This window comes from Salminus brasiliensis, chromosome 3, assembly GCF_030463535.1.
Source record: "Salminus brasiliensis chromosome 3, fSalBra1.hap2, whole genome shotgun sequence".
NCBI lineage: Eukaryota > Metazoa > Chordata > Actinopteri > Characiformes > Bryconidae > Salminus > Salminus brasiliensis.
Window position 1 is genome coordinate 27,925,735 of NC_132880.1, and position 27,530 is coordinate 27,953,264.

General features: G+C 38.3%; 1 protein-coding gene across 2 annotated transcripts; it reads left to right on the top strand.

Annotated features, from left to right (window-relative positions):
- Window positions 1-1,261: 1,261 nt before the first annotated feature.
- On the top strand, window positions 1,262-27,289 carry cacng7a (calcium channel, voltage-dependent, gamma subunit 7a). Of its 2 annotated transcripts, none has more exons than XM_072675816.1 (6): window positions 1,262-1,341; window positions 7,296-7,491; window positions 13,061-13,147; window positions 14,278-14,418; window positions 22,119-22,264; window positions 23,640-27,289. In XM_072675816.1, the coding sequence occupies exons 2-6, from the start codon at window positions 7,296-7,298 to the stop codon at window positions 24,093-24,095; spliced, it is 1,026 nt and encodes a 341-aa protein (XP_072531917.1). In that variant the 5' UTR covers window positions 1,262-1,341; the 3' UTR covers window positions 24,096-27,289. The 2 variants fall into 2 exon arrangements, with proteins under 2 accessions (XP_072531917.1, XP_072531916.1); XM_072675815.1 differs by lacking the exon at window positions 1,262-1,341 and adding an exon at window positions 1,358-1,627.
- Window positions 27,290-27,530: the final 241 nt, after the last annotated feature.

Consider the following 27,530-nt stretch of genomic DNA (forward strand, 5'->3'; position numbering starts at 1 on the left):
TTTCTCTCTTTTTCTTTCCCCCTCTTTATTTGTTTATTGTTATAGTGAAGTGTTCAGAACCTCTTGCTGTATGCATCTTGCTTTTTTCTGTTATCATAGTTTTGTGAAGAAAATCAGAGCTGCAGGGCCTCAGCATAAAATAAATTATTAACATGCACAGATACATTTTTAAGCTTTTATCGATCTTGTCTCTCAGCGTGTTACAAAGAATTCTCAGATGCGGTCGTTTGAACTCATCAGACACCCTGTGTGTGTGTTTGTGTGTGTGTTTGTTTCCTTAGTGTTTATGTGCTGTTGTGCAGATGTGGACTGAGGAGCCTGAGGCTATAAAGTGCAGCACCTTGAATCTCCCTCTCTCTTTCTCTCTTACTTTCCCTCACACACACACACACACTGCAGTGTTATAAACACATGTATATGTGCTGCAGTCCAGCATTACTTACTTCACTGCCACAGCAAAGTAAGCATTCATATCTTCACTGCAGTGAGATCGACCACCCCCCCTCTCTCTTTCTCTCTCTCCTTTTCTCCGTTTCTGCCCCCCCCCCCCCCCCACACACACACACACACACACACACCCTCTCTATCTCATCCCTTCAATTCTCAAATCAATGTGTGGTTTTACCTTTAAATCATGACACATCATTTAAAGGTGATTAGTGCCACAGTGCTCACTGTGCTGATCATAGTCTCTCTCTCTCTCTCTCTCTCTCTCTCTCTCTCTCACTAATGCACACACACACACACACACACACACACCCTGTTGAAGTATATCTCTGTATAGAAAGCATATTGAGGATTACACTGAGTGTGTCTGTCTGTGTGCTGTTAATGTAACACACTGATATTTCCCCTGAAATCACCTCAACCTATTGAACCTACACCACATACAAATGGACACTCAGGACGTGTGTGTGTGTGTGTGTGTGAGAGAGAGAGAGAGGGGGGGGGGGATCATAAGGCTGAAATGGACACCCTGCTCTTAGACTGACCTAATTGAGCCTCATCAGTGCACCGTGTAAACTACAGTAACTACGCCTCTCTCTCTCCCTCTCCCTCTCTCTCTCTCTCTCTCTCTCTCCCCTTCCTCTTCTTCCTCGCTGTCCTACTGCGTGCACTGCTCGCGCTTCCCGCGCTTCGCTCACACACTTTGTCCATTCAGCCGCTTCTTTCTCCGCAGTGCCGAGAGGAGCGAGCGAATGAGTGAGTGAGATGAGGAAGACCTGAGGAGAGAGACAGAGAGAGAGAGAGGGGGGGAGAGAGGGGGAGAGGGAGAGGGGGAACGACCAAATCCATCCAAGGTTTCCTGAGCTCCTGAGCTTTCTCTCTGCGCCTCAGAGGGTGAGTGAGTGCGCGCGCGCGCGTGTGTGTGTGTGTGTGCGTGTGTGTGTGTGTGTGTATGCGCGCCACTCTGGCTTTCGTCGGCACGCTCGCGAGTTACAGAGCAGAGCCAGAGTTGCAGAGCAACATGGAGCATGCTGATGATCTGCATGTTCGTGTGTTTCTCGTGAGTGTGTTGGAGTGTGTGCTGTGTGTCTGAGAGGGATTACAGGTAAAACGCTGCTGAATTTAAAACAGCAGGATGGTCACGGAGAATGACGCCAATATGACGGGGAACGCTTTAAAGGTATGTGGCAAAGCTCGGGTGACGGGGTCTCTCTCTCTCTCTCTCTCTCTCTCTCTCTCTCTAAAACAATTACCCTCTCTCCTCTAGTGGGTTTACGCTGAAATCGTGCAGCGGTGGTCTCTGCCGGCGGTCACTGTGCTGGTCTCAGCCCTGCTCTGGGAGAGAGCTGGAATAGGTTGTAGGAGGCTGGCTCTGGCACTGCCGTGTTCATAGCATGTGTTTGAGGGAAAGTCAGCATGTTCCTCGCTGCTAGTGTTTTACCGAGTCCATCATTGTAGGGGGGCTGCCAGTGCTGCGGTGCTAGCGAAGTGCGGACGTGTGTGCGCGTGTGTGTGTGTGTGCGCGTGTGTGCTTTAACTCTATAGCTAAGTTCATTAATATATTGAGTGGAGAGCTTTAAAAAAAAAACATATGCACCATTGCCGGAGACTTCAGCACTGGACAGCTCCGTGGAACGACACCCCCCCACACCCCACCATTTATTATAAAGTGGTTTTGTACTGTGTGTCTTGTGTACTATCAGCATTCTGCCCACCCTCCCACTACACTCAAAAAGAAGATTATATATTTTTAGAATATATAATAATTTTTGAAAAATCTTATTATCCAAACAGCTGTTTTTGGGACTGTGCCTTTAAGACTGATATATGTACAGGAGTTCGGATCAGATTCGCTGGCCTTATTCAAAACGCAGTCCAGACTGAGACACACCACGTAACTTCAACACCTTGCATACGTGAATGGGCGGGGCCCAATCATAACAGGCTGAACAGGGGCCTTTGTAATAGTCAGTTAAAAAAAGACGCAGCGCTAACAGTTCAGCTCTTTCTCATGAATGAGTGGTCTGTGTGTTCTGCAAAGGACTGAATGTGTGCACATGTGATTGCATGTGCGCGTGCCTCTCTCTCTCTCTCCCGCTCTCGCGCTCTGCGGGTGGGTGTCTGCACGTGTGCATGAGAGAGAGAGACTGTCCTCTTAAATATTTTTGGGCCAAGGTCTTTCCCCACACCCCCTCCCCCCCCAATCTCTGCACACACACACACACACACACAGAGAGAGAGAGAAAGAGAGAGAGACATACACACACAAACACACACACACACACACACATACAAGCACACAAATTCAGTGTGACATTTCTGTGCATCATTCATTTCCACTCTAGATATCTAGGCACATTCCTTCACCTCTTTTTGATGATTTCTTTTTTCATCTTACCATTTCAAACTCCCCTCATGCCAGTTGGCCTAACCTGCTGACAGGGGAACATATTGCCTTCTCAACAGAATACTACACCCCCCTCCGGGCCCTCACTCCCTACTCAATTGGACACACCATCTGTGGAGTCTCCGGTGCACTACGGGTGCTGTAGTTTTTAGAACAAGCGTGTTTGCAGTCTGTATTCACAGTGCTTTGCCAGAAGTGGCATTCAGGGCATTCAGTGAACTATGAAAAAAAGGATCTTTAACTCAGTAGTGAAATAGTAACAAAAGTGGAACTACTGTTATGAATATACTACTGTTGATATATCAAAAATCATTTCAATATTTTAATGTTTATTGAGTTCTTAGGGTTCTAAGTAGCTGCTTTTAGTAAAGAACCCTTAAAGAACTTTGTCTTTAAAAAAAAAGTGCGACAGAGGCGCAATTTGGTTTGTTAAATATATTGAATAGCTTAAAGAATACCCATACCTGGATTTCAGCACTGGACAGTTCCTTTCTTGAATTCTGGAGTATTGTAAAGTTTAGTTTTTAAGAAAGGTGCATTACAGGAACATCTCACTTAAAATATTCCAGATTTTTTATGTAGTTCCTGATTGAAAATATTTATTCACTATTTACATGCTACAACCAATGTTTTAATTTATTCTTGTTATACTTAAACATTAAAGCAATGAAAAAAACAAATACTCTCTTATGATACTGGTTTTATACAGCACTATGAACACTTACAGACGTATATGTATGGTTTAATGGCTCTTTAAAAGAGTACAGTATAAACAATGGTCCTGAGCAGCTTTTAAAATGAGGTAAATTCAACATCGAGCAATAACACACAATAGATTCCACCTTGTAATTATTTCTTTAACAAAAAATCAAGCCAAAATGGAATTGCGCCTAGTGAATAAATAGCTTGTGCAACCACCTTTAGCAGCAATAACTTGAAGTGATGCTTTTCTGTGTGACTTTATCAGTCTTATCAGTTCTTTATCAGTATCTATTCAGGAGGAATTTGGACTTAATTGAGGTTTGTGGGCATGTATTTATGCATAGCTCTCTTAAGGTCCCACCACAGCATTTCACTTGGGATGAGGTCTGGACTTTGTCTGTCCACTGCCACACCTTCATTATTTTCTTTTACAGTCATTCTGTTGAAGACTTGCTGCTGCACGTGAAATCAATGTCCTGTTGCATGACCCAATTTCACTCAAGCTTTAGCTGTTGGATAGATGGCTTCACATTTGGCCCTAGAATACTTTGGTATATGAGGAGTTCCTGGTTGTCTCAATAACAGCAAGGTGCCCAGGTCCTGTGGCTGCAAAACAAGCCCAAATCAATACTCCACCACTGTGCTTGGTGGTTAGTATGAGATGTTTTTGCTGATATGCTGTGTTTGGTTTTCACCAAAGGTGGTGCTGGGCATTATGGCCAAACATCTCCACTTTGGTCTCATCTGTCCAAAAGACACTGTTCCAGCAGTCCAGATGCAACTTTATCTCAGTAGCCCTTCCAAACAAGGCATACTTGTTCAGTCTTTTTCTAATTGCACTGAGCCTGAACATTGTAGAGCTTGAGATGTAGCTTTGGGGTTTTTTGCAATTTTTTGACCTTGGGGTGAAATGCTGGGATGTCAACATTCTTTCTTACTGTAGAAGAAGACAGAAGTAAAGAAGTAAACAGCGACTTACAAAAGTGCTTCGCTATTTACCCAAGAATAACCTCAGCTAGTTTAGACTCTACTAAACACAAGTCAATATTGGGACCATAGTACTCTACTCTTCGCCGAAGTACTCTCGGAAAAGGAGGGTCTTCATTAGGCATTTAAAGACAGCGAGTGACTCTGCTGTTCGAACACCCAAGGGAAGTTCATTCCAACACTTCGGAGCCAGGACAGAAAAAAGCCTGGCCGTACTTGAAGCTCTAAGGGCTCTTGGTGCAGATCGGCTTTTAAACCATTGCCATCAAGTATGGAGGGGCTGGTCCATTCTTGGCTTTGTAGGCCAGCATTAGGGTTTTGAATCTGATGCGGGAATCAGCTACAGGAAGAGAACGCAGCAATGGAGTGACATGGCTGAACTTGGAAACACTGAAGACGACCCATGCCGCTGCATTCTGGATAAGTTGCACAAAGGGAGACCAGCCAGAAGAGAGTTGCAGTAGTTAAGTCTTGAAGTGACGAGAGACTGAACGAGCACCTTGGGGGCCTCTCTAGAGGGGAAGGGTCGAATTCTCTGGATGTTGTACAGGAGGAATCTGCTGTATTCTCTAAGATCACTACTAATGTCTTTCCTTAGCATTGTGTTAACACCCACCTTAACTCCCAAAAATGTCCCAAAAAAATTAAGCAAAACTATATAATTCAAAATTTCTCTTAGTTATCAGTCATCCAGCATGTTGATCTTCAACAACACTCTCTAACTATTGTGATTATGATTATGATATCTATCTGATTAGGATTCCGGCAAAATGTTTTATGTTTCCACAGTTTTCTGACTCACTGTCTACATTGTGCCTATCAATGAATCATGGGAATAGTAGTTTTCTCCATGCCTGTCAATCAGCTGTTCAGCCTGGCACATCAGAGTGTGAATGTGGAACATGCACTGACACTGGAGGCCTGACCTTGCCTCTTTCTCTGTCTATCTCTCTCTGTCTATCTTTCTATCTTTCTTTCTGTCATCATTCTTTCCAAGTCAGGCTAAATGCCATTGCTGTGCTATTTGTACATTTGTTGTTAAGCAATCCAATACTGTTGCAGTAATGTTGTCCTACTGAACATTCAGATAGATCCATACTACTGTAAGGAATTGGGAAAAGACAAGGGGTTGTATTGCTAATTAAAATGTTTGCTATTGGACACTTCTCTGCACATTGATTTCAGCACAGAACTTGACCTATCATCTGCTAATGAGTTTCAATCTTTTGACCATTAATGATTTCCTAGTGTATAATTAATTAATTAAAAGTTAAGTGTGTGTGCTTAATTTCCACTGGATGATTATCCTTTTGTTTATTTATTTATTTGACGTCACTGAGGTAATCCTTTTAGTAACAAAAAACGTCAAGGACACTTTCTGTCCTTTTTTTTTTCTTCCCCCGTCAGTGAGTCATACAGTAGCTGAGTTGTACACTTGCCAAAACTGTAAAAGACTTTCTGAAAACTCTTCAAATGCCAATCTGTATTGGATGATATTAAATGAATATGTCAGAATCTCTTGGTTTGACATATAAGTCATGTCTTATAAAGGCACATCATGCAGTATGCATTTGAAAAATACTTATATTAGTGATATCCTGTTCCTGGGTTGGTTAACTGTAGTACCTGGTGTAGCATTGCAGGTGTGCAACTGTGAATATGAATAAATCTTTTTATTGCAATAATGTTTGTTTGCAAGTATTTCAAGTACTCCTACATTAGTGTTGATGCCATTTTCACAGATATTTGCACAGTATATAGTTGCTTTAAAACCTGACATTATGTGGGTCTGGCAGTTGTTCTTTACATTGATAAAATTTCATGATGAACGTCCACTGAAAGCTAAGAAGGTTTTTTCTTCCTCCTGAGATACAATGTTTTAGCAGTACAGCGGCAATGATGGGAAATGAGGGGAACACCTGCATCTGCTATACTGCTAATTTCTGCCAGTGTGCCTATGGGATTCTTGCAGTATGTCAGCAGCATAGATAGATAGATAGATAGATAGATAGATAGATACATAGATACATAGATAGATAGATCACTTTATTTATCCCACGGGGAAAGTCAGTTTTTACAGCAGCAAAATCAAACAAGAGAGCAGCATAATAAAGGCACTTAAAATAGTAGTAAGAAGTGGCAAAGAAGTGGTGTACTAGCTAACTCGACTGAACATAGAACCCTTTAGCTTAAACATAGACTTGAAACGTGTGTTCTTGGCTTGAATTATTTAATATTTGTTCTTTATTTATCTATGTTTTTTTGTATAGAGCAGTGTTATAGAGACTTTTTCAGTTAAGATCTGGCACCACTGTTTTCTATTGTCAACAACTGGCAGAAATTGGTTAGATTATACCAACGTATGTTCTGCATAGGATGATGATAAGAGAATACGTAGCTGCTTTGTAATGACAATGTACAACATTACACTTTACTGTACACTCCTGTTATTGAATGATTATGGAAAAGTAAACATAACTATAAATACTGAATTGATTACTTACAAAAGAACTGAAGTTACTGAAGTGGTTTTGTAGTGCTTGTCATTATTATACAACCTAATGCTGTATATATATATATAACAAAATATAAATAATGTCACGTTTTATATGGTTGTAGAGCTATTAGAAAAATGTCTAATTGCTATGAAACCCTTCCATTTTTAACCTTTAAAAAGGTTATTCATGCCATCAATGATTATTTTACTGTTCTCATTCATTTCCATTGCTCTTTTCTTTTTATATGTGTACAGATGAGCTCATTCAGCACGCGGGCCCTGACGCTCCTCTCTTCCGTGTTCGGGGCATGTGGGCTGCTCCTGGTTGGGGTTGCTGTGTCAACAGACTACTGGCTGCTGATGGAGGAGGGTATCGTGCTGCAGCAGAACCAGACCACTGAGGTGAAGATGGCACTGCACTCTGGCCTCTGGAGGGTCTGCTTCGTGGCTGGTACGCTGCCTATACCACATCTCAAATAGCACTCTGTTGCTAATGCAGTTCACAATTGACATGTTTTGCATTCCGCATTATCCCATTACAGGGTTTGGATAGTCGTCACTCTCATTGCTACATCTTTTACATATTTGTTTCATTAAAGTTAATTAAAGTCATAACTGAACAATAAGCTTAAAAGTCAAGGGGGTCGCCTATAGACTATAGAGTTTTTGCACCCAATGAAATGTTTGTTAGAAGTAATTACAAAAACATTTTCAAAAATGGATAAAAAAAAAATGTTTAGGAGCCCTAAACATTGTTAGGAAAAAATAAATTGGAATCAATACGATTTCTAGCACAAAGAATATATATATTTAATGGGGCATCTTTCAGTTCTGTTTCATCTTTCAATTAATTGTCTACCATCTCTTTCACCAACTGGGAAAAAAAACACTACCCCACCCCCCAATATGGAATGTGTTATTTATATTTTAAATACTTTATGATTCATGCTTTCTCTAATAATTCTATTATTATCAAAGTACAACACCAATATATTCTGTATAATAAAAATATTGAAGTTTCTGTCAGTTTCTGGGCCCTATTTTAGTGAACTTTAGGTGAGCCATCAACTGTGCACTGTACAGGTTGATTTAGGGTGTGTCAGTGTGTCTTTTCTATAGTAACGATGGGAAAAGTACGCCTTGCACAGCTCGAAACATGCTTAATTATTCAAGGGTGTGTCAGCGTGTCACTTGCCATTCCCTTTAAGAGCCAGGTGCACTCTGACTCGCTTCTAGAATAATGCTAATGTATTTTGTATTCTGTTTATTGTTGATGTAAAAGTTTGCATGGCTGCCAACTGACACATGCTATGTCTTTGTGCACTGCTGCGTGTCCATGTGTGTGTAACAAGTGGGGGTGTATGCACGTTGGGCACTCAGTCTGACTGTTGATTTCTGCCCAAGTTGTTTTCAGTCAGTGGTGCACCTGTGTTTTGCCAAGATAGTAATACACCAGAAATGTACCTGAACACACCACATTTCCAGACCACCACGCCCATTGTTTATATATTATAAGATTGCAATGAGCATCACAATGCACCTTGTGCAGGGTGTAATGTAATAAGGCCCTATGTCTTTATTTAAGTAGAAAGTTTTTATGTGCAAACACAATGTGCTCTACACATAATATGCAAACTTAATACATAAATATATGCCTCTGATGGAATTATTTGCTTGTTACAGAAAATAACAATAATACTTACTATGAATTTACAGCATGATGACTGGTGATATATACGTCTACATAGGGTTAAGCTCTTAAATATAACAAAAGGTCTGTATGTTGGCCTATATCTTAATTTCTTGCCCTCATACAACAGAAGTTAGTGTAATGCAATAGGTAACAACATTGACTTCCTCATGGCAGACTAGAGCTTGGTTTCCTGGCTGGGCAAGCACTGCATGCCACACCAAAAAGTCTAACTAACGCTACATTAACCTTTCTGTGTAACATGATTCAGATGTCACTTGTAATCTTGTAATGTAATGTAATCTTTCTACAGAATATTACATAGCTTCAGTGAAGATGGATGGTCCAAACCTGGATGTGTCAAGACAATTACATAGTTAAAACTACTTATAGATACTGAAATCTTGGATGCAAAGTATACTGCTACTGATTCTATATATTTTTTCTTTATAATTGCTCAGCTTTAAAATTAGCTATTTTTAACTCAAGCACTTCAGTATGCATACAAAGAAAATGTTATCTTAAAAATTCTATATTTACATTTACATATTTTATATTTTGCCTGGAATTTTATGCTTTATGAAGTTTATGGCTAATGCTTCTGTATAAGGCTAATGCTCTTATTCAGAGTGACTTACTTTTGAGTAATGTCACGCAAGTAGGCAAATTTAGCATTATGAGGTAGTGCAATATTAGTGTAGTGTGATGTGCTTGTCCAGCTGGGGAGTCAAGCCCTACTCTGTCATGTGAAAAGCAGGGTTGTTGCCCACTACAGCAACCACTACAATTGAACCAAGAAAAATTCAAAGCATAATTTTTCTCACCTGTGATGAGCATTGAAAGGTAGGCATGCTCATACAACTTGACTTCCACACAAGAAGAGATGCCCTATTATTAGCAGGTTTTGATTTCTTTCTGAATTGAATTGGATTTATTTTTTAATACTGATGATATCTGATACAGCACATTCTGCTGATGCTGGCCCAATACTAACATCCTTCAAAATTGATACTGATATGCCATCTCTAATGAAAATGGTACATATTATAACAGTGACATCACTGTTTTTTTTTTTTTTTTTTTCCCTCAATTTCACTTTTTACCTTCAAATCAGACTTTGTCACCTGCCAAAATCTAATTTGATTTGTGTTGCAGGAAGGTGGTCCAATGGCATCATTAATCCATTTGGCTGCTCAGCTTGAACCAGAAAGATAGCGTGGGCAAATTGATGCAACACGCTTTTTACCATTTCATTAAAGCAAATTATAAAATGCACATTGTCTTGGTCTGCTGGGGAGGAGATAACTAATTTCCATATGAATGGTCAAATTTTAAAATGCTGCATTAATGAGTTCTTTGTGTTGCACGCTGGTTTGTTTTCACAACACGAGCAGGAAGTGCTGAGGTGGACTGAAATGGTGCCACACCATTTGGCAGGGAATGGCTGACTAGGAGAAGTGTGAGGATGATGTCACCTTGTTTTAATGCTCGGCCACTGCTGTCAGTGCTGGCTGGTTCTTTCCCTTGTGAGGGACTGAGGGAGAGGTGTCTGTTGCAATAATATGCCTAAAAGATGGTTGTATGCATCATATCCCAACACAAAATAAATCTTATCTACTGCATGTATACTATATTCTGCCCTAAAACAAACATTTTTCGCTCCCTAAAAGATCTTGTGATGAGGTAAGTTTTTGAACTATAAAGACCCTTCATACCAATTATGTTTAATACGTTTTACATCTGATTTATAACCCAAAAACAGTCATAATATTTTTTTACATGACCATTTTTCAGTCTATCTTTATCATTTAGAATGAAACAGGCTGTGCTTTTAAGACTGCTGTTTGTGAATGAGCTCAGCTACCCTGTATTATGCCTTGCTCAAAAAGCAGTGCAGGCTGAAACACTCCTTATAACTTCAGTGAGAATGGGTGGAGATAAACAGAATAGTTTATCTCATATGTGTTTACCTGATACCACTATAGTAGTAGACCCAAAACAGGATTTTTGCATTACATTTTACATTAACCTCTTAATGTATCAGTAACACATCAACAACATATCAGTGCAGAAGCAGCACTGAATTATCTGAATACACTGAGGTAAATATCTTGAATATGTGTTGGTGATGATTTACTGGCATTAAGATGATGGTACAGGAAGTAGACTTTATATGTTACTTCCACTAAGCAAAACCAAGCTCAACCTTACCAAAAACCAAGGGCAGAGCCAGACATTTTAAACATCCGGGGATTATCCCACCTGTCCATAACCAAACATCCAGTGAATTCTGAGTGACTATTCTGTGTGATAAAGTACCCTCAAACATACACACTATATTTGCATACACACACACACACACACACACACACACACACACACACACACACTCACCGCCACTAGATGTTATTAGTTACACACAATATCCATTTTTCAGCTCCTCTGATCATATAGAATACTTTATGTAATAAAGTATGCAGAGAAACAGAAGGACTGCAATCAGTAATTATAGAACTACATAGTTCTCCTATGTGATAAGCAGAACTGATAAAATGGACAAGGAGGTGTTCTTACAAAAAATACTTGACTGTTTTTAAACACATATATAATGAAATATTCACGTTTACACTCAAACTATAGTTTCAGTGTACTAAAGGGTGTTTTGCAGAGGTGCTACCCTGAAGTGTAACGTTTAACCAAGTTAATAGGAATGTATAAACAGAATGATGATTTACATTTAGTCAAGGATTTGTCATTTTAAAATGACATAAAGTTAATCAAATGTTATAATCATGTTACATTTGCTTAAGTTTGCTTAAGCTTGCTTAAGTTATTTTTAACACAGTAACTATAGCGTAAACTTCAACTAACGTTAACCAGAGGTGTATCCCAGGGGTTCTGATATTAGCAAGTGTAAGTAAGCTAACCACAGCTAATGCTTAATTATGCTAAACAGGTCACTCCCTCACCGCTGACTCACCTGACACATCATTTTCTGTGGGTGAGGGCTGTGGTTGATTTCTTAAAACAAATGTTCTTATATCCATTGTTAGCTACCTTAGCTAGCTACCTAACTCGAACCAGCTCTGCTTCAGCGACCTATAGCTACATCCAGCCTTGCTCACTGAGGTGACAGACTCAACCTGCCTGACAACACAACTCTTTCATCCGACCACTAGATGGCAATAATTTCCCAAAACGTTTGGGGCAGTTATTTTGCCAGCCCAGTCAGAGACAATGGGGAAAAATTATTGTGTTATTTTTAAAGCCACCCCCCCTCCACCACTGTCCAAAACATACCCTGGTCCTAATCCTAACCTCAACCTAAAACCTAATCCTTACTCTCATCGTGGCCCTAATCCTAACCTTAACCTCAACTCAAACAATTATTTTGGCCCTAATCCTAACATTGGCCCTATATCCCAACATTAACCTTAACAAGCAGGTCTTTCACAGCTGGTTGAGGATGTTGAGATGGTCTGTAGTAGATCTGTTATATGATCAGTGATCAGTTCTCAGGTAAACATTTACAGATCTGAACTTGGGCACTTCAAATAAAGTGAAGAACAGCTGAATTTAGTAGAAGTCTTCAGTAAACGTCTCTGCTGCCACATTGTTGATATGTATACATATTATAAGTGTTTATTTAATCTAAAATGGACCACAGCAATACACTGTATGGCTTATATTCCTATGCATGTTTGTTGATCAGAAGGAGAGTTCAGAAATATATCTAAATGATATCTACATTTTTTTTTCAGCTTTGACAGATCACCTTTATTACATAACAACTTATTGCTACAGCGTCAGTGAGGTGTCACAATTTTAATAGAGGAAAGATGCTTAAAGAGCTGACATTGAAAAAATGTGGAAAGGAGTTAAACTTCTACTGAAAAACATGAAGTTTTCTGTTAAATAAGAGTGCATGTTGAACAAAAGCACCAATACAAATCTTGTTCTAACTAAATGTGACTGCTATATTTATACACATAATGTGTATGATACATTATGCTACTATTATTCTATTTTATTTTCTACAAAACCACAAATAAATAACATATTGAATAAATATTATGACTGTTTAAATAAATACATACATGCTTATTAGTACTGTCTTCCACATTTGCACTCATCTCTCATCTCTCTGTCCCCATTTAAACCATGTCTGTCTCTCTCACTGTCTGTCTCAGTGTCTCTCTGTCATTGTCAATCTTTGTCCATCTCATTCCCTCTCCTTTTTCCCTCGGTCGCTTTTTGGTGTCCCTCATTTCTCATACCCCTCTCTCTCTCTCCCTCTCTCTCTCTCTGCCTGTGTCTCTTTCTCTCTCAGGGCCAGAGAAGGGGAGATGTGTGGCGTCAGAATATTTCACTGAGCCAGAAATCGAGATCACGACAGAGAACACAGCAAATATACTGAGTAAGGGCCATCACACTGGACAGTGGAACACTAGCACCAAGAAAATCATCCTTTACTGAATGGAGCACACTAACAGTACTAAAAATGGCTCACTCCACTGTTTGGTTTACTGAAAGTAACAAGTAGTGGAGGGAGAACAAAACCTTATGTTTTTTTTTTTCTAAATTATTTGAAAAATATTTGAAGACAATGCACCATATATGTGCACAATCAGCTTTCACATCTCTGCTTCACATTAGGCACCAACCATTTATTAAAAATTCAGTCAAAAGCAGAGTGACAAGCAATGCAAGTGACAGAGCTTACCCCATAGGCCAGGTTACATATAACCCAAAGACATATAGTAACAGTACTTAAAAAGCCTGTTGTTTGAGCTACACAAGCTTTCCAACCTAAAAATAAAAATCTGCATCAAAATAAACATGATAAGAGCTAAGAGACTGTGTTAATCAGCAAAGAATTTTGCCTCACATTAAAACTGAGATGCTTTCATTATACAAAGTATCTGCCATAAGAACTGCTGCATTTCGTTTGTGTTATTTAAATGTGTGCATTATTTACACATAAATACAACATATTACATCACCACATTTACTGGCAAATATCAACAAATGTAAAGACCAACTCATATTGATGTAGTATATTTTAATTACTGTTGGCATGGCATTTAAATCCCCTAACTGCAATGCACCACATTTGCTGTTGTATACTAGTAGCTCAAATCTGCATTATTCAGCAGGGAGAAAACAGAATAGGCCTATTACTCCTCTGTAATGGATGAGTTTTACTCAAAATGCTGACTGTACTTTGTAATATAAAAGCTCCTTCTACTGGAGGGGTACTTCACATATTCAAAAAAGTATGCGTGCTGCTCTGCTCTTTGAACAATACCACTGATATTGGGACCCGTATCAGTCATTCACACACAATAAGCAATGTTGTAATAAAAGAGTGATTGAGAAAGCTGCATGGTGAAAATAGAATGGCGATATTAAAGGGAGCGCAATAGAAGCTGTTATTATTATTATTATTCAGCTGTAGCTTTTATTCACCAGTTTTCCCCATCTTCTGCTGTGCTTGTTTAAATGCATCATGATTTCATTATGATTTCTCCTTCCCTCCTCTCACAGAAATGGTGAGGACAGCGACCCCTTTCCCAATGGTCTCCCTCCTCTTCGTCTTCACTGCCTTCGTCATCAGCAACATCGGCCATATCCGGCCGCAACGCACCATCCTAGCCTTCGTCTCTGGAATTTTCTTCATTCTGTCAGGTGATCCAAAGTGTATACAACATACTGTTAAATTCGTTTAATATAATATAAAAAAGGATACTGCTTTCCAAAGTATGCTGCATTTAATTTAATGCCCATCAAAAAATAACCAAGATATTATTTGACATAAATGCTGCTATTATGCTACTATTAATTTCAATTAAAGAGTTTAATTAAAACAATCCTTATTGGTATCAGCAGATAATTGATTTAAATTTGGCTGATGTTTTAAACCAGTATTTGTTTATGCCATCGGCACATCACTGCTACAACAGAAAACATGAACTATATAATTTCAGTTCAGCAGGAAGCAAAGTGTATGCAAGAAACACAACTCACCCCACAGGCAGGAATAATTAGGCTAGCTGTAGTAGTTACTACCCTGCTGAAAAAAAACAGCCTGGTCAGCTCAAGCCGGTAGAACTGATAAAGCTGTATAATTAGCTTAGCTCTTAAACTGCATTGGGTGTTTTCATTTGCATTTGATGGTCAAGTCCCCAGTGTCAGGTCAAGAGCAAAGGATACTTTTTCACCTGAACCACTTGCTTTTCAACAACCTTGATCATCAAAGACCCACTTAGACCACCATAAACCACCTACTAATAAACGCCAGAAATTTGGGCAGGGTGCAAGGTCTATTAAGCTGATATGAGCACAAAAAATCAGTACAGTTATGGGCGCCAAATGAGATTTCCAACCGGAATACACAAAACAACACAAAATAAATGGAATCAGTGAAGAGGCTGTCAAACTTTTTTACCACAAAGTAGAACAGCAAGTATACTAGAATTTAAAGCATTACTGTAAACATTTGATTGCACTGAACCTAGTGTGAACCTAGAGGTCCGGATGCTAAATGATTATCACCTTACCTCATCCCCAACTCCCCAAAAGTATTGGATGGAGCACCGTCATTTCAGAGAACCAGTTCCAATTCTTTATACCCCTCTGGCCCATCTGGCATTAGGCACGGTGCCAATAGCTTCATGTTTATTCGCCCCAGAGAGTCCTATTGTATTGGCCGTATTTCTCAACAGGGACAAGACAATCATTGTGTGTGCATCTGTGTCAGCAGTCCCTAGGTATTACACATGAATAGTAATAAAAACACATTTTATTCTCTTAGTCAATCAAAATAATTCATCACTTAAATATCTTGTCTGTGTAGGGTTATTCCCACCCTATTACACTGAAACAAAAATAAAAAATGGCTTTAAATGCATTTTGTAGACAAACCTTTATGACATAACACTTGACATCTAAGTAATTCAGAACAGCAGAAAAAATTAAATATCCTCATGATATGAATGTCAATTTTATCTACCTAATAATGAATAATGAAGGATTTGATAGGTGGATTGCCCTGCTAACGACTCTCATAGCTTTCTCTCTCTTTCAAAACTGTATCTAAACCAGGCCAGGGCCATCTGGGAGGCACTAGTCCACCAAGACCTCTGCATTTTAATGAACTGTGCTCTTGATTTCCCTCTATGATAATTCACTGAACAATAACAACTCAATATGTATCCACCTGCAATGGGTGAAGAAAAAACACCTGATGGACTCTTTTTTCTGTTGACTATGATGGTCGTTATAGGCTTGTGATAAGAGCAGGCTATTGAGGATATGTAGCTAAGTGGGTTTGAATGTTATTATGAAGATTGGCTCAGAGTCACAGTGCTAAACTTGGCTGATCCTCAGTTTTTTTTATTTAGTGCAAAAAAAAATTACACAGACCTGGGTTCAGATGAGGTAATATGATGAGTCATGACCTCTTTATGAAATCATTGAAGTTTTTGTTATCCTGTTTTCATTCAATGAAGCCACAGTCTAAAGGGCCTCTGTGATGGGCTTGCTGTGATGGGCTCCACTCATACTGAAATGTATGTTGTACTAGGCACAGACAAAGAGAGCTTAGAGTAGGTTCTTTGTGGCTGAGCCTTCTCTGGCATCCCTGACTTTGAATAAAACATGATAATTAAGAATTAAGAGGTATCACCTTCTATACATAAGGTGATATGGCCATCTAGACATGGCCCAGTTTAGTACGCACCAGTGTTAATTTGGCAGGTGATTTTGACTAAAATACATATTAGTTTTTATATTTGGTACAAATGACATGACAGTGGGGTTTTCTGTAAAATCTTGTTGATCTTTTAAGCTTCAGATTTTGAATCTGTGCAAAACAAAACTAAAAACATTAATAAGTTCCTATTACCAATTTGTTTTACTGACTGATATTGTACTGTCAATACTAAAAGAAATACTCAGTTGAGATGATTTAAGAACAACTAGCTATAATTCTATAAAAATAGGGCATTTGGCAGACTCACCTATCTAAAACCATTTTTGAAATGTATTTGCTTTGGAGAAACGCAGCATGATGAAGATAGGCCATTTGACTTTTGATATATGTAAAATATTAATAATAAGATACCTATCATTTTTTTTCAATGCTGATTATTTACTTAATATAATACATATATAGCATATAATCCATATGCTGTACATATTTAGTTAAGTTAAAAAACATCCAACCAGGTTCATTAAAAACAAAACAGTGCCTACATCTGTGACCATTTAGCTCATATATCTATTCAGCACATCATACTCTATCAATCTTCTAATTTGTCAGTTGTCAGGATGGTTGCATCACTATATTAAGGAGACCTCCTTGTAGTCTATTATACCTGTGACAGTATCTGTGATAAACTACACTGCTATTGACAATCTTTCTCTTATCAGAACAGAAGGACATTACTGCAACTTAATACAGCAGGATCACTTGATATTATCTTCTATAAAACATTGTGTAGCTAGATTGCCATTAAATAATGGTTTAATAAAAGCCTTGGCCATGATCACTGATACGATATCATTGTATGCATTAATTGGGGACCAGTCTGTTTTGTCCAACAGGAAATGTAATTCGAATGTGTTTAGATAATGACCTTAAACACCCGATGCCAAATGGCAAAATGTGCTTTGGATTTTGACATAATGGATACAGTTGCCCTTTAATGCAAATAAGCTGCACAGTATCCGTTACTGCAGAAGTTGCAAAGCTACCAGCAGGCCCCACAGCAACCCGCAGGCATCACTGGGAGTGTTCGAGATTTAGCGAGCCCCCCAGCATTTCTGGCTTTCCCCCCACCCCCTTCCGCTTGGAGCGAGGTCAACATGTCCCGCGAGGACTTCCTGTTGTTGTTTTCATTTTGGTTGCAGCTGGTCCGGAATGCTTAGGCAGCTGCTGCAGTGCCGCTTTTGCCAGGCAACATTACAGCTCTATAACACAGTCCTACCAGAGCAGGTACTGCTGCAGTCTTAAAGTAGTGCCCTAAACAGCAGCCAAACATAGAATAACAATATCATATATCTGCTAAACATCTGCACTCTCCTCTCTACTTTGTAACTCAGCAATTAAAAAATTGTGAATTTCTTTATACCTCCCCTGTTATCATAATTTTGAGCATAATAACATTTTAAATATTCATAAATCAAGTAGCAATTTACTTTTGAGATTATAAGTAATAAAGTACTAAAAGCATGATTTTAAAAATATTAATGCAAATTTAGTTATCACTATGTTCCTATTTTACTCTTTAAGAATAAAAAGCATGGCAGATTTTATTACCCTTAAAACTGTCCCCAAATCTAATTTGGGGACGTTGTGGTATAATAATTTGCATGTTTTGTTTGACGTATATTCAAATTTCATATTTTATTAACTTAAAATAGAAATTATAATTCAAAGTAATGTGACATGTAAAGGTTTGAAACCCATGCTTACCCTTTTGGGAGATTCACACACATTTTTAGCCACATTCGAATTTTTAGCCCTTTTTCCTTGTTAAACACTTGTAGTGCTGAGATACTCTTAAGCCGTCTTGCATGAAAGGAGCTGTTAGTTTTTTTGGCCCCATCAAAGATATTACTCAGATAGACACATAACTGTAGTAACTTACTTAACACACCTCGCTAATAATGTTTGACAACAGCAGTGTAAAATTTTAGTGTTAACTTTGCTGCTTAGGACATAAACAGTCATTTGAAATAACAGCCAGACGCTTAACAATTAGCTACAGTTAGAATGCTAATCTCCTGATGTAAAGATACAGAAAGCGGTAAAACTGGGACTCCCTTAAAAGCACGAATGATGTCTTTGTTATGAAAACAAAAATGTTTTTTCTTTTAGAGGTGCACAACCACACACAGTGACTATGCAGATGCAAGTACCACAGCTGTCATGGTTGGTGCATGCACCCTTTAAGCTAGTTGCAGTACATTAAAGAAAAACGTAGATTCACTCCCAACTGAGTGCACTACTCGCAAGTTCAGTTCACACCTGTTTTGAGGGTAGAACCATTTGATGTAAATAGAAGAGGGAAGGCAAGTCAGAAAGTACTAAGGCCCTGGATGTTTACTTTTTGCCATTAAAGAAAAATAAAAGAAAATGTTTTAAATAAATATTCTATGATGAAAGTGTAATAGTTTAATATTGAAATAAAATAAAATGTTCTAATACATTTCAGGGCCCCTGCCAGACCTGACTCTTCTTCCTCCATACGGTGACCCTGATTAATGCACAGCATGTTTAAGATCTAGCAACATATTTTCAATAATGTTCATGCCAGTAGACTGTGAGGACCATTGTAAAGCAAAAGTTTCTTGAAGTAGTTCATGGTGAAGTTTGAGTTATGCTTTGGATCATTGGACTGTAACAGAAACCAGCCTCTTCTCAACTTGTGATTTCACTGAATTCATGATGACAAAGCTAATGCTTCGACTGTTGTATTACTCAAGAATATTTAGATCATGTTTGTGTTAGCAGTGCAGCACAGGAGAACGGTGCACCATCACTTTTAATGGTCAGAGAAACATTTAATTTGTAGTAAATTTGATTGTTAAGACATGTACACCTCAATACAATGTCAAATACTATTAAAATATGTTGTATAAAGCAAACAAAATAAAGTATTTACAATTAAAAATATGCTCAACTCCTCTAACAACAGGCTGCTCTAGGAAGCTAAATATCTACTCACAGTGTCATTCGGTATTCACAGCTTTAGCTAAGTGTGAAATATTACCCAAGAGAAACAGTTTTGAAAATACAGTTTGAAATAGTGCTCTACTGGGCTGTTCTCAAAAAAACACTGTAAATCATCTCCTATATATTTTTGAGCTCCACTTAAAATATCTGTGGTTTTATGTTTTCAACCTCTTTTTGTTCCTTAAAATTAAACAAGCTGATTCTGTTACTATATCTTTATGACAAATAAAAGATGGAGGGGGCTAAGATGTGGTAAGACAACATTTTGTAGCATATGTTTTTGGAGAATTAGCTGAATTATACTTACTCTGAAAGTATACCGATTATTACAAAATAAAGTTGGGAGAAAAACATTATTATATTATTTCTTTAATTTAACACTTGGAACATGTTTCTAAAAATCAATTAAAAACAATAAATAAATAAATAAATGTTCTAAAAAGAAAAACACATTCATTGAGGCATGTTCAAATGTAATAGCACATACTATATGTAAAGTTATGTTTTATGTTCAATGTGATACATTAAAAAAATATTTAAAATGTGCTCCATTTTCATATTATATTTAAAAAAAAGAATTATATATTGCTTGCTGTAAAAGATTTATTCACCAATATTTACTTAGAAATTCAACATAATGTGTAATTTGACCAGGGGTACATTTTTGTTATTTTATTATTTCTTTAAAGTTGGGCCCCAGTGCTCATCATGTTGAAGATAAGAATAACCCTTATAGTAGAGGGAAATTAAAAATGTTCATATAAAGATATGTATTTCCATTGTATACAGTACATGTACACCCTACATCTTAAAGATTGCCATTATTTTAGGGAAAGTCAGAACAACCAGAGCTTCGTTTAAGGTTGCATTTGAAGTTGGACCACTGCCCTTTTCTTGCTATATTTTATTTGTGGAGCTGAAGTGTACAGCAGCTGCAACAAATGGAAAGTAAATGCAAAAAAATGAGAAGCACTTCTCTATGCACCTTCTATCCGTCATTTGATTACTGCCGGTTGATTTATACAGGGAGTGCAAATTTTCAGCGTGGTTATTGAACACTTCATTGAATACGACTTCATTGCTTTTGACAGGAGAACAGAAGCTGTTATTGTTTTGCATCAGGCAAAGTTCAAGACATAACACGAGTGCCGGAACAGCGCGATTGAGCGCTACATGTCTCCGAATGTGAAATGGAAATATGTAAAAGCATGGCTTGTTGGTATTCCTGATGTAGACAGCTGGCTGCGACAGACTGTGTTAATGTGTTTGGTTATGCCAGAGGCTTTTCCTTCCTCCCCTCCTTCTCTTTCTCACTCTCTCACCCTCTCGCTCTTGCTCATACTCTTGCTCTGCAATTACTGCAGAGCCTTTCCCCATCATAACAAAGGCAACATTTGAACACTCTTTTAATGCAAATGTATCATGATATGACATGCTCAGTGTTTTGCTGTTCTGATGTAGCTCTCCCTCGCCTTGTCGTCCATAATTACTGCCAAGGCGTTTCTTCGTCATCGGACGAAAAACAATATTGCTAAATCACAAGCTTGCCAGTTATGAGGAGTGGTTGAGAAAGTGCAGTAGGCTTTCTCACATAGTAACCTAGTATAATATGGAAGAATATTATAGTATGCACATTTAAAATGTTAAATATTCCCTGCTATAGACAAGCTTTTTCTGGCAGTTGGTTTCAGATGGTCTAAGCTAGTCTTTAATGGCCAAGGTGGTTGAAAAGCTAATCGTCCAGTTAAACACAAACCCTATACTGGTTATCTAACTGCTTAACCAGCTCTTAACTGGCATAGTGTATTTTGCATTTGATTTTGGTTGCTGGTTACGCTGGTCTACCAGCTTGGTCAAGCTGGTCAGCGAGCTGGATTATGCTGGTCATGCTGGTCAACCAGCTGGGTGATGCTGGTCATGCTGGTCAACCAGCTGGGTGATGCAGGTCATGCTGGTCGACCAAATTTGTCTTGCTGTTTATGCTGGTCAACTAGCTTGGTAATGCTGGATATGCTGGCTAAGCAGCTTGGTGATGCTGGTTAACCAACATGGTCTTGCTGTTTATGCTGGTCAACCAGCATGGTCAAGCTTGGTCATATTTGTTATCTAGCTTAGTCAGGTTGATCATGCTTGCAGATCAGCTAAACCATCAACCTCAAACAAAAACACACCTTATACTGATCAAGTGCTAAGCTTGAACTAAATATGCTGTTTTTCCAGCAAGATACTATACATAGTAACTTTGCATAGGAATGTAAATATAATTTTTTCATTTGCACAGTAAAGATACATTTAAGTGACTGGTCCTTTACAATAACCTCTAAGTGCAATTTTCAGATTCAGAAACATATATGCAGCACTTAAAACACTTTACATTTTACCTCTTAAAAGGGTGTCTCTGTATCATTAACTAAGAATGAATTAATAGACATTGTAGGTAAATCACTGGGATGCCCACAATTATTACCTTGAGGGCTTTTTAAATGGCAGCCCAATCATAGAATCACTTATTGTATATATTTTTTGGACTGCATATATATATATGCATATATATATATATATATACATTTATAATATCTTTTAATCTATTTAGTAAATCATTGTTTTGGTGGATGTTTGTTCACAATGTACTCCCTTGCTTCCCCAGGATTGAGTCTGGTAGTGGGTCTGGTGCTGTACATTTCCAGTATTAATGATGAAGTGATGAACAGGCCAAGGGAGCCGGAGCAGTTTTTCCACTACCACTATGGCTGGTCTTTCGCCTTTGCTGCCAGCTCTTTCCTTCTGAAAGAGGTTAGCCACACAAACTAAACTCCAACTAACTTCAGTCTGGAACACTATGCATTCTTATCACTGGCCTCTCCTTATTACAATGCAGCAGCATTTGCAGCATTTGCCGCTAGCTGCTAAACTCACAGGACCTTTCATCAATATGCATTAATGTTGGCCCTAATTTTCTTCGCAAAAAGTCTTAGTGCCTATTCTACTACTGAACATATGCATATTCACAGGGTTCACCTTATCCATATTTAAATGAAAGCACGCTTCAGCTTTATCAGAATGCATTAAAATTAGCAACCAGTGCATACACTTACAATCAGCCTACACAGAATGCTGTTTGTGTCTGTATTGTTTTTCATCACAGTTTGCTGATATCTTCTATCTTAAGACACAAGAGCTACGCTTATTAATGTTAGCAAAAAACACACTCTATGAGTGGCAGTAAATCACACCCAAGTGACGCATTGCAGCTTCATGTTAGCTGCTAGTACCTCTGCTGACTGCTTACACCGGCATAAGCATTCATAGACAGTTTCATTTCCCATTAATATTGCATTAAGGTGAATATTTTGTACATGCCACACACTTTGGAGATACAGTAGATGTTTGATGTTCTTGTTTGGTTTTGTGTTCTTGTCTCTTTGCAGTCTGTTAAGAGACATCACAGGAAACACAACTGATTCAAGTTGTTATATTTTGTTTATCAAAAAATGGGAAAAGGGGACTGGAGGGTGTCACAGTGCAGAGTATAAAAAAAGCAAATGTCAATATGGAATAAAAAATAAAAGCCAAACTTAGGAATTCTGGATTTTTTGAATTCCCACATTTGTAAGCCTCTAAAAGAGGACATGTGCTAGAAAAAGAGGACATATGGTCACCCTAAAATTGATTATTTCAGAAACTATGTGTGGACAAACCCCTATTCTTGAGTTAAAGTAGAGAGCCTCTGTTAATATTTCTCCTTTAGTTTGAGCTTGCTTTTGAATGTATTCAGGTATAACCTACAATGTTTTAGATATAGTTATTCTAGATTATAGTTGAACTTTATTCTTATTTAAATTTGTATTAAGACGTGTGGGGCAGAGCTATGGGGAGCGCAGTGCAATGCTACATACTCAAAAAGAGCAAGGCCAATCTTGCTGCCTTGGATATATGGCTGCTGCTTCACCGGAGATGCCGCAGTGTGAGGGTCTAAACTCAAACAAATGTGACACAACGTTCATATAAGTGAAGCCATTGTGATATATTTGGTGAGATTGTGGTGATAATGTTAGCATTGTTTTAACAAAAATCGTTCTTTTAAAAAGTTTGCACCACTAAGCCACCTCCATAAAGATGCTACATTGTGAGATGACCATTTCTCAACACACACGCCTTTCTCCGTCAGGGTGCCGGTGTGATGTCGGTCTACCTCTTCATGAAGCGCTACGCTGAGGAAGAGATGTACCGGCCCCATCCAGCTCTCTATCGCCCCCGTCTGTCCGAGTGCAGTGACTACAGTGGTCAGTACCTGCACCCTGAGTCCTGGCCTCCTCCTCAGCGTGGACGAAGCGTGTCCGAGGTGTCCAGCGACATCTCCATCCAGCTCAACCAGACCCCCCCACTTTCGGGGCCCAAAAGCAGCCTGCCCTCCAATCCTCCATCCTCATCAGGGCCATCCTCTGCAGCCAGCTATCATTTGCAACCTGCGAGCTCCTCCTCCTCTTCCTCCTATCCCCACACCCTTCACTCTTCACATTCAGGAGGCCCCGTCCCTCAGTCCCTCCCGATGGCCACGCCCCCCTCCGCTGTGCCGCCTCCTCACTACCACGCACACATGAGGATGAGCGCCTCACCATGCTAGAGGGAGTGAAGCACAGCACACATACACACACATTTATGCACACACACTGTACAGAGTACACAGCAGAGGAGGTGGGAGGTTAGGGAAAGGGCAAAGGGAGGACAAGAGCTTTAAGGGCTCAAGGGGGTGTCAAATATGAGCAAGAAAGGGAGAGGGTGATAAAACAAGCTGGAGGAGAGAGTGTGAGGGATGAGGTTAGACCAAAAAAAGAACTGAGACATAGAAGGAAGGGAGGGATTCATTTTTAACTTTGTGCCTGAGATTGACTGCAGCTGACATTTCAACACATTATCCAAGCAAGACAAGGGGGGGGGGGGGGGGGTATATTAGCCAAGGTTAGAGTAACGGCAACACTTCAGGGGGAGCGAAACGATGAAGGGTAAAGCAATCAAAACATTGTAAACAAAAAATAATCAAAAACAACTGTATGATTTAGATTTTTGCATAAATGTATGAAACCTAATGGAATTATTGTTGTACTCTTTGGCAACATTGTTCACTCCTCCCTAATATTTTGGGGAAATAGACTTTTCCGTCTTTGTCACAATTGTTTCATGAGAAGTTACTATTTATAACATTGTCTTGTTGTACGGAACAAAAGGTGGTAGATGAATGTAGCAATGCAAAGCGAAACATTGAAAAACCTCGATTACAGTCCATTGACAATGCTTATTCAGATCTATTAAAACTATTTCCTCAGATTTTTCAAACTTTCTGCATAGTCCAATCCACAAGAGTCATTCAGAGTAATTAGCTGTTAAGTGGATAATTGAAGAAAAACTGTTAATGATAGTAACCAGAGGCTGCGATGCAACATGTTACTATCTATTTATATGTAATGTTGATAATGGTGAAAGCCTGGATCTCCTCCAAACTATTGTGAAAAAACACCTCAGCCATCAGACACTGTTTCTAGTAAACATTAAATTGTCAGACATTTAGTTCCACTATATACAAATTTGAGGCTCTGGAAAAAGAGCATTTCTCACAAAATTACTCTGAATGGTTTTGTTTACATGTTAACCATTTAATTATGCAGATATTTTGGAAAGACTGGTCAAATTGCCCTTTTGAAGTGTATATAATGTATAATAGTAGATACATTTCATTGGGGAGACCCATTTAAATGACGTATCCAGGTCTCCTCCATTTTATTCTTTGTGCCTTTCGCACACACAGAATCCACCAGTTTGCTCCTATTCATATTCTTTCAACTATAATTTACAACAGGTCTACATAATTTTTTAGACCTGCAAATAAGAGTGCATTGAGAAAATCTGGCTGTTAATTAGCCCATTTGAATACATCATGCCCGGCTCCTTGGTGTTGCCACGCTCGGTATGCTTGGTGTTTTCTTGTGCTATCATCTTCATATTTAAAGGCTGTTCAGTGCTCATTTATCCAAGAAGGATACGCCTCAAAATGTTTACTGTTATCTGTAGCAGAGGCTGTCCTTTCAGTTGTGTCTTGACTTTGCACAAATTCATGTGCAACAGTTAGTATTGCAATGACTTGCTGTTCCACTAACAGTATTTGTCCAATTTCTTACTTTTATTACTATGACTTATAGTGCTATTCTACTACCACCAGTATTACTAAATCGATGTCTTATTATGATAAAGCTACATCTAATAGTTGTAAGAAACAACTGTTAGACATGTCTACATAGATATAAATATGGAGCATGAGAGACTGAGGAGATACATTGATAAGTGGAACATAGGGTGAACATCACAGATCGAAATTCCAACACAACAGAATTTTAACATCACAATGCAATAATATTGAGTCCCATTTATGATTCCTCTGCTATGTCACACATGGAGAAAGGATTATATATGGCTCAATGATTGCCCCCTGGTGGCCAATTAGGGTTACTACCATAAAACATTTTACATCTGCCATTTAAGAACAATGAACCTATAGTGGGATGTAAAAGTCTGAGCACTAGTATTTTAATTTTGAATTATTTCCTGATTTAATACATTGTTGACTAATACATTTTCATTGCAACAGTTTAAGTAGAATGTAGAATCTTTGACATATTGACCTAAATTTCAGAATTTCTTACTATTCAATGGGCCTCCCTTTTACTTAAATGACAGCATGTACTCAAGCTGGACTTAAGCTGTGTAAGTTGTTGCCTAAGCATGAATGAAATAAAAAAGAGTGAGAAATGTCAGTAAAATTAGCTTACATTTAATTATTATCTAGGAAAGATATATAATAACAAAAATAAATGTGAATTTTTTTATTTTCTTATTCCAAAAATTAGCAGTATAAGTGAAAACACAGTAAGCACAGTGAGCTCAGACTTTTAGACCCTGCTTTATGTAATGGTTTCTAAATTCCCTTTATTGTACTTGTAGAGCAATCACATAAACAAACAAAGGGAAAACTACTGTTTCAAATCAGATGCACTTGTTAGAAATGTTATACACATGGTAAGTGGAAGTATTTATAGGGATGAATGCTGTTTTCCTGACTGTAGTAGTTCATAGTGTAAATTATAGAGCAAGAATCTGAGTGATTATTAATCAAGACCAGGACTGGCTCCTGCTGGAAAGTATATAATTAGACAGAAAAATAATAATAGGATAGGTAGTAGCGTAGTTAACTATATGTATTCATAAAATATATTTACAGAGAGATACTGAGAGATAACCGTTGCATAAAATTAACTGAACTGTTGGATATCCAGTGTTTTCCCTCTAGAGCTACTATAATATATTATATGCTTGGTTTTGTGCTCATTTTTCTCTGACAAATGTACTCAGTAAGTGATGGTACAATACATATCATATGCTTTCAGATTTGCTGATGGAAATATCAAATGCTATTTTATGTCATAATCTCTTCTATTTCACTTTTATTCTCTCTTTCTCTGTCTTGCTCTCTTTCTTCCTGTCTTCTTTTTCCTAACTTTTTACTTCTGCTAAATTATTGTTTGCTTACTATATTATCTCAGGTGCCTATTATTATTATCATTGTTATTATTATTATTATTATTATTATTATTACTATGTACCAGTTATTTGGCCCTGCATCAGAGATTGTTCATGCAATAGGAATACGAACAGGAGGGGATTACAGTATGAGTTATTGTAGCTCAAATTATGAAATCATGTTCCTAAAAGTGCTCAAAACTATGTAATTTTCTTCAGCTTCTAAATAAAAGAAAAGGACACGTGTCAGTTGGTGGTTAAACGGAATCATGGTGCAGGAGTAGAAGGCTGAGAAACTGATCTTCCTAATGTACTTATGTACTTTTAATACTTATTCATGTACACTATATTGCGATGCATTTTAAAGGAAACTGCTCCAAAACACATCATAAGGTGCATTTCACACCAAACACCTTCCAGAAACCCAAATCATACCGCATTCACGCACTATAAAGCAGTTATTTCACATCAGTAGTCGACAAATAACAAC

Bases quoted from the DNA above. Each gene is read 5' to 3' on its own strand.
- cacng7a (XM_072675815.1), top strand. From the start codon at position 1,583: ATGGTCACGGAGAATGACGCCAATATGACGGGGAACGCTTTAAAG. The intron at 1,628-7,295 runs GTATGTGGCAAA...ATATGTGTACAG, and splicing joins TGACGGGGAACGCTTTAAAG to ATGAGCTCATTCAGCACGCG. The intron at 13,148-14,277 runs GTAAGGGCCATC...CTCCTCTCACAG, and splicing joins GAACACAGCAAATATACTGA to AAATGGTGAGGACAGCGACC.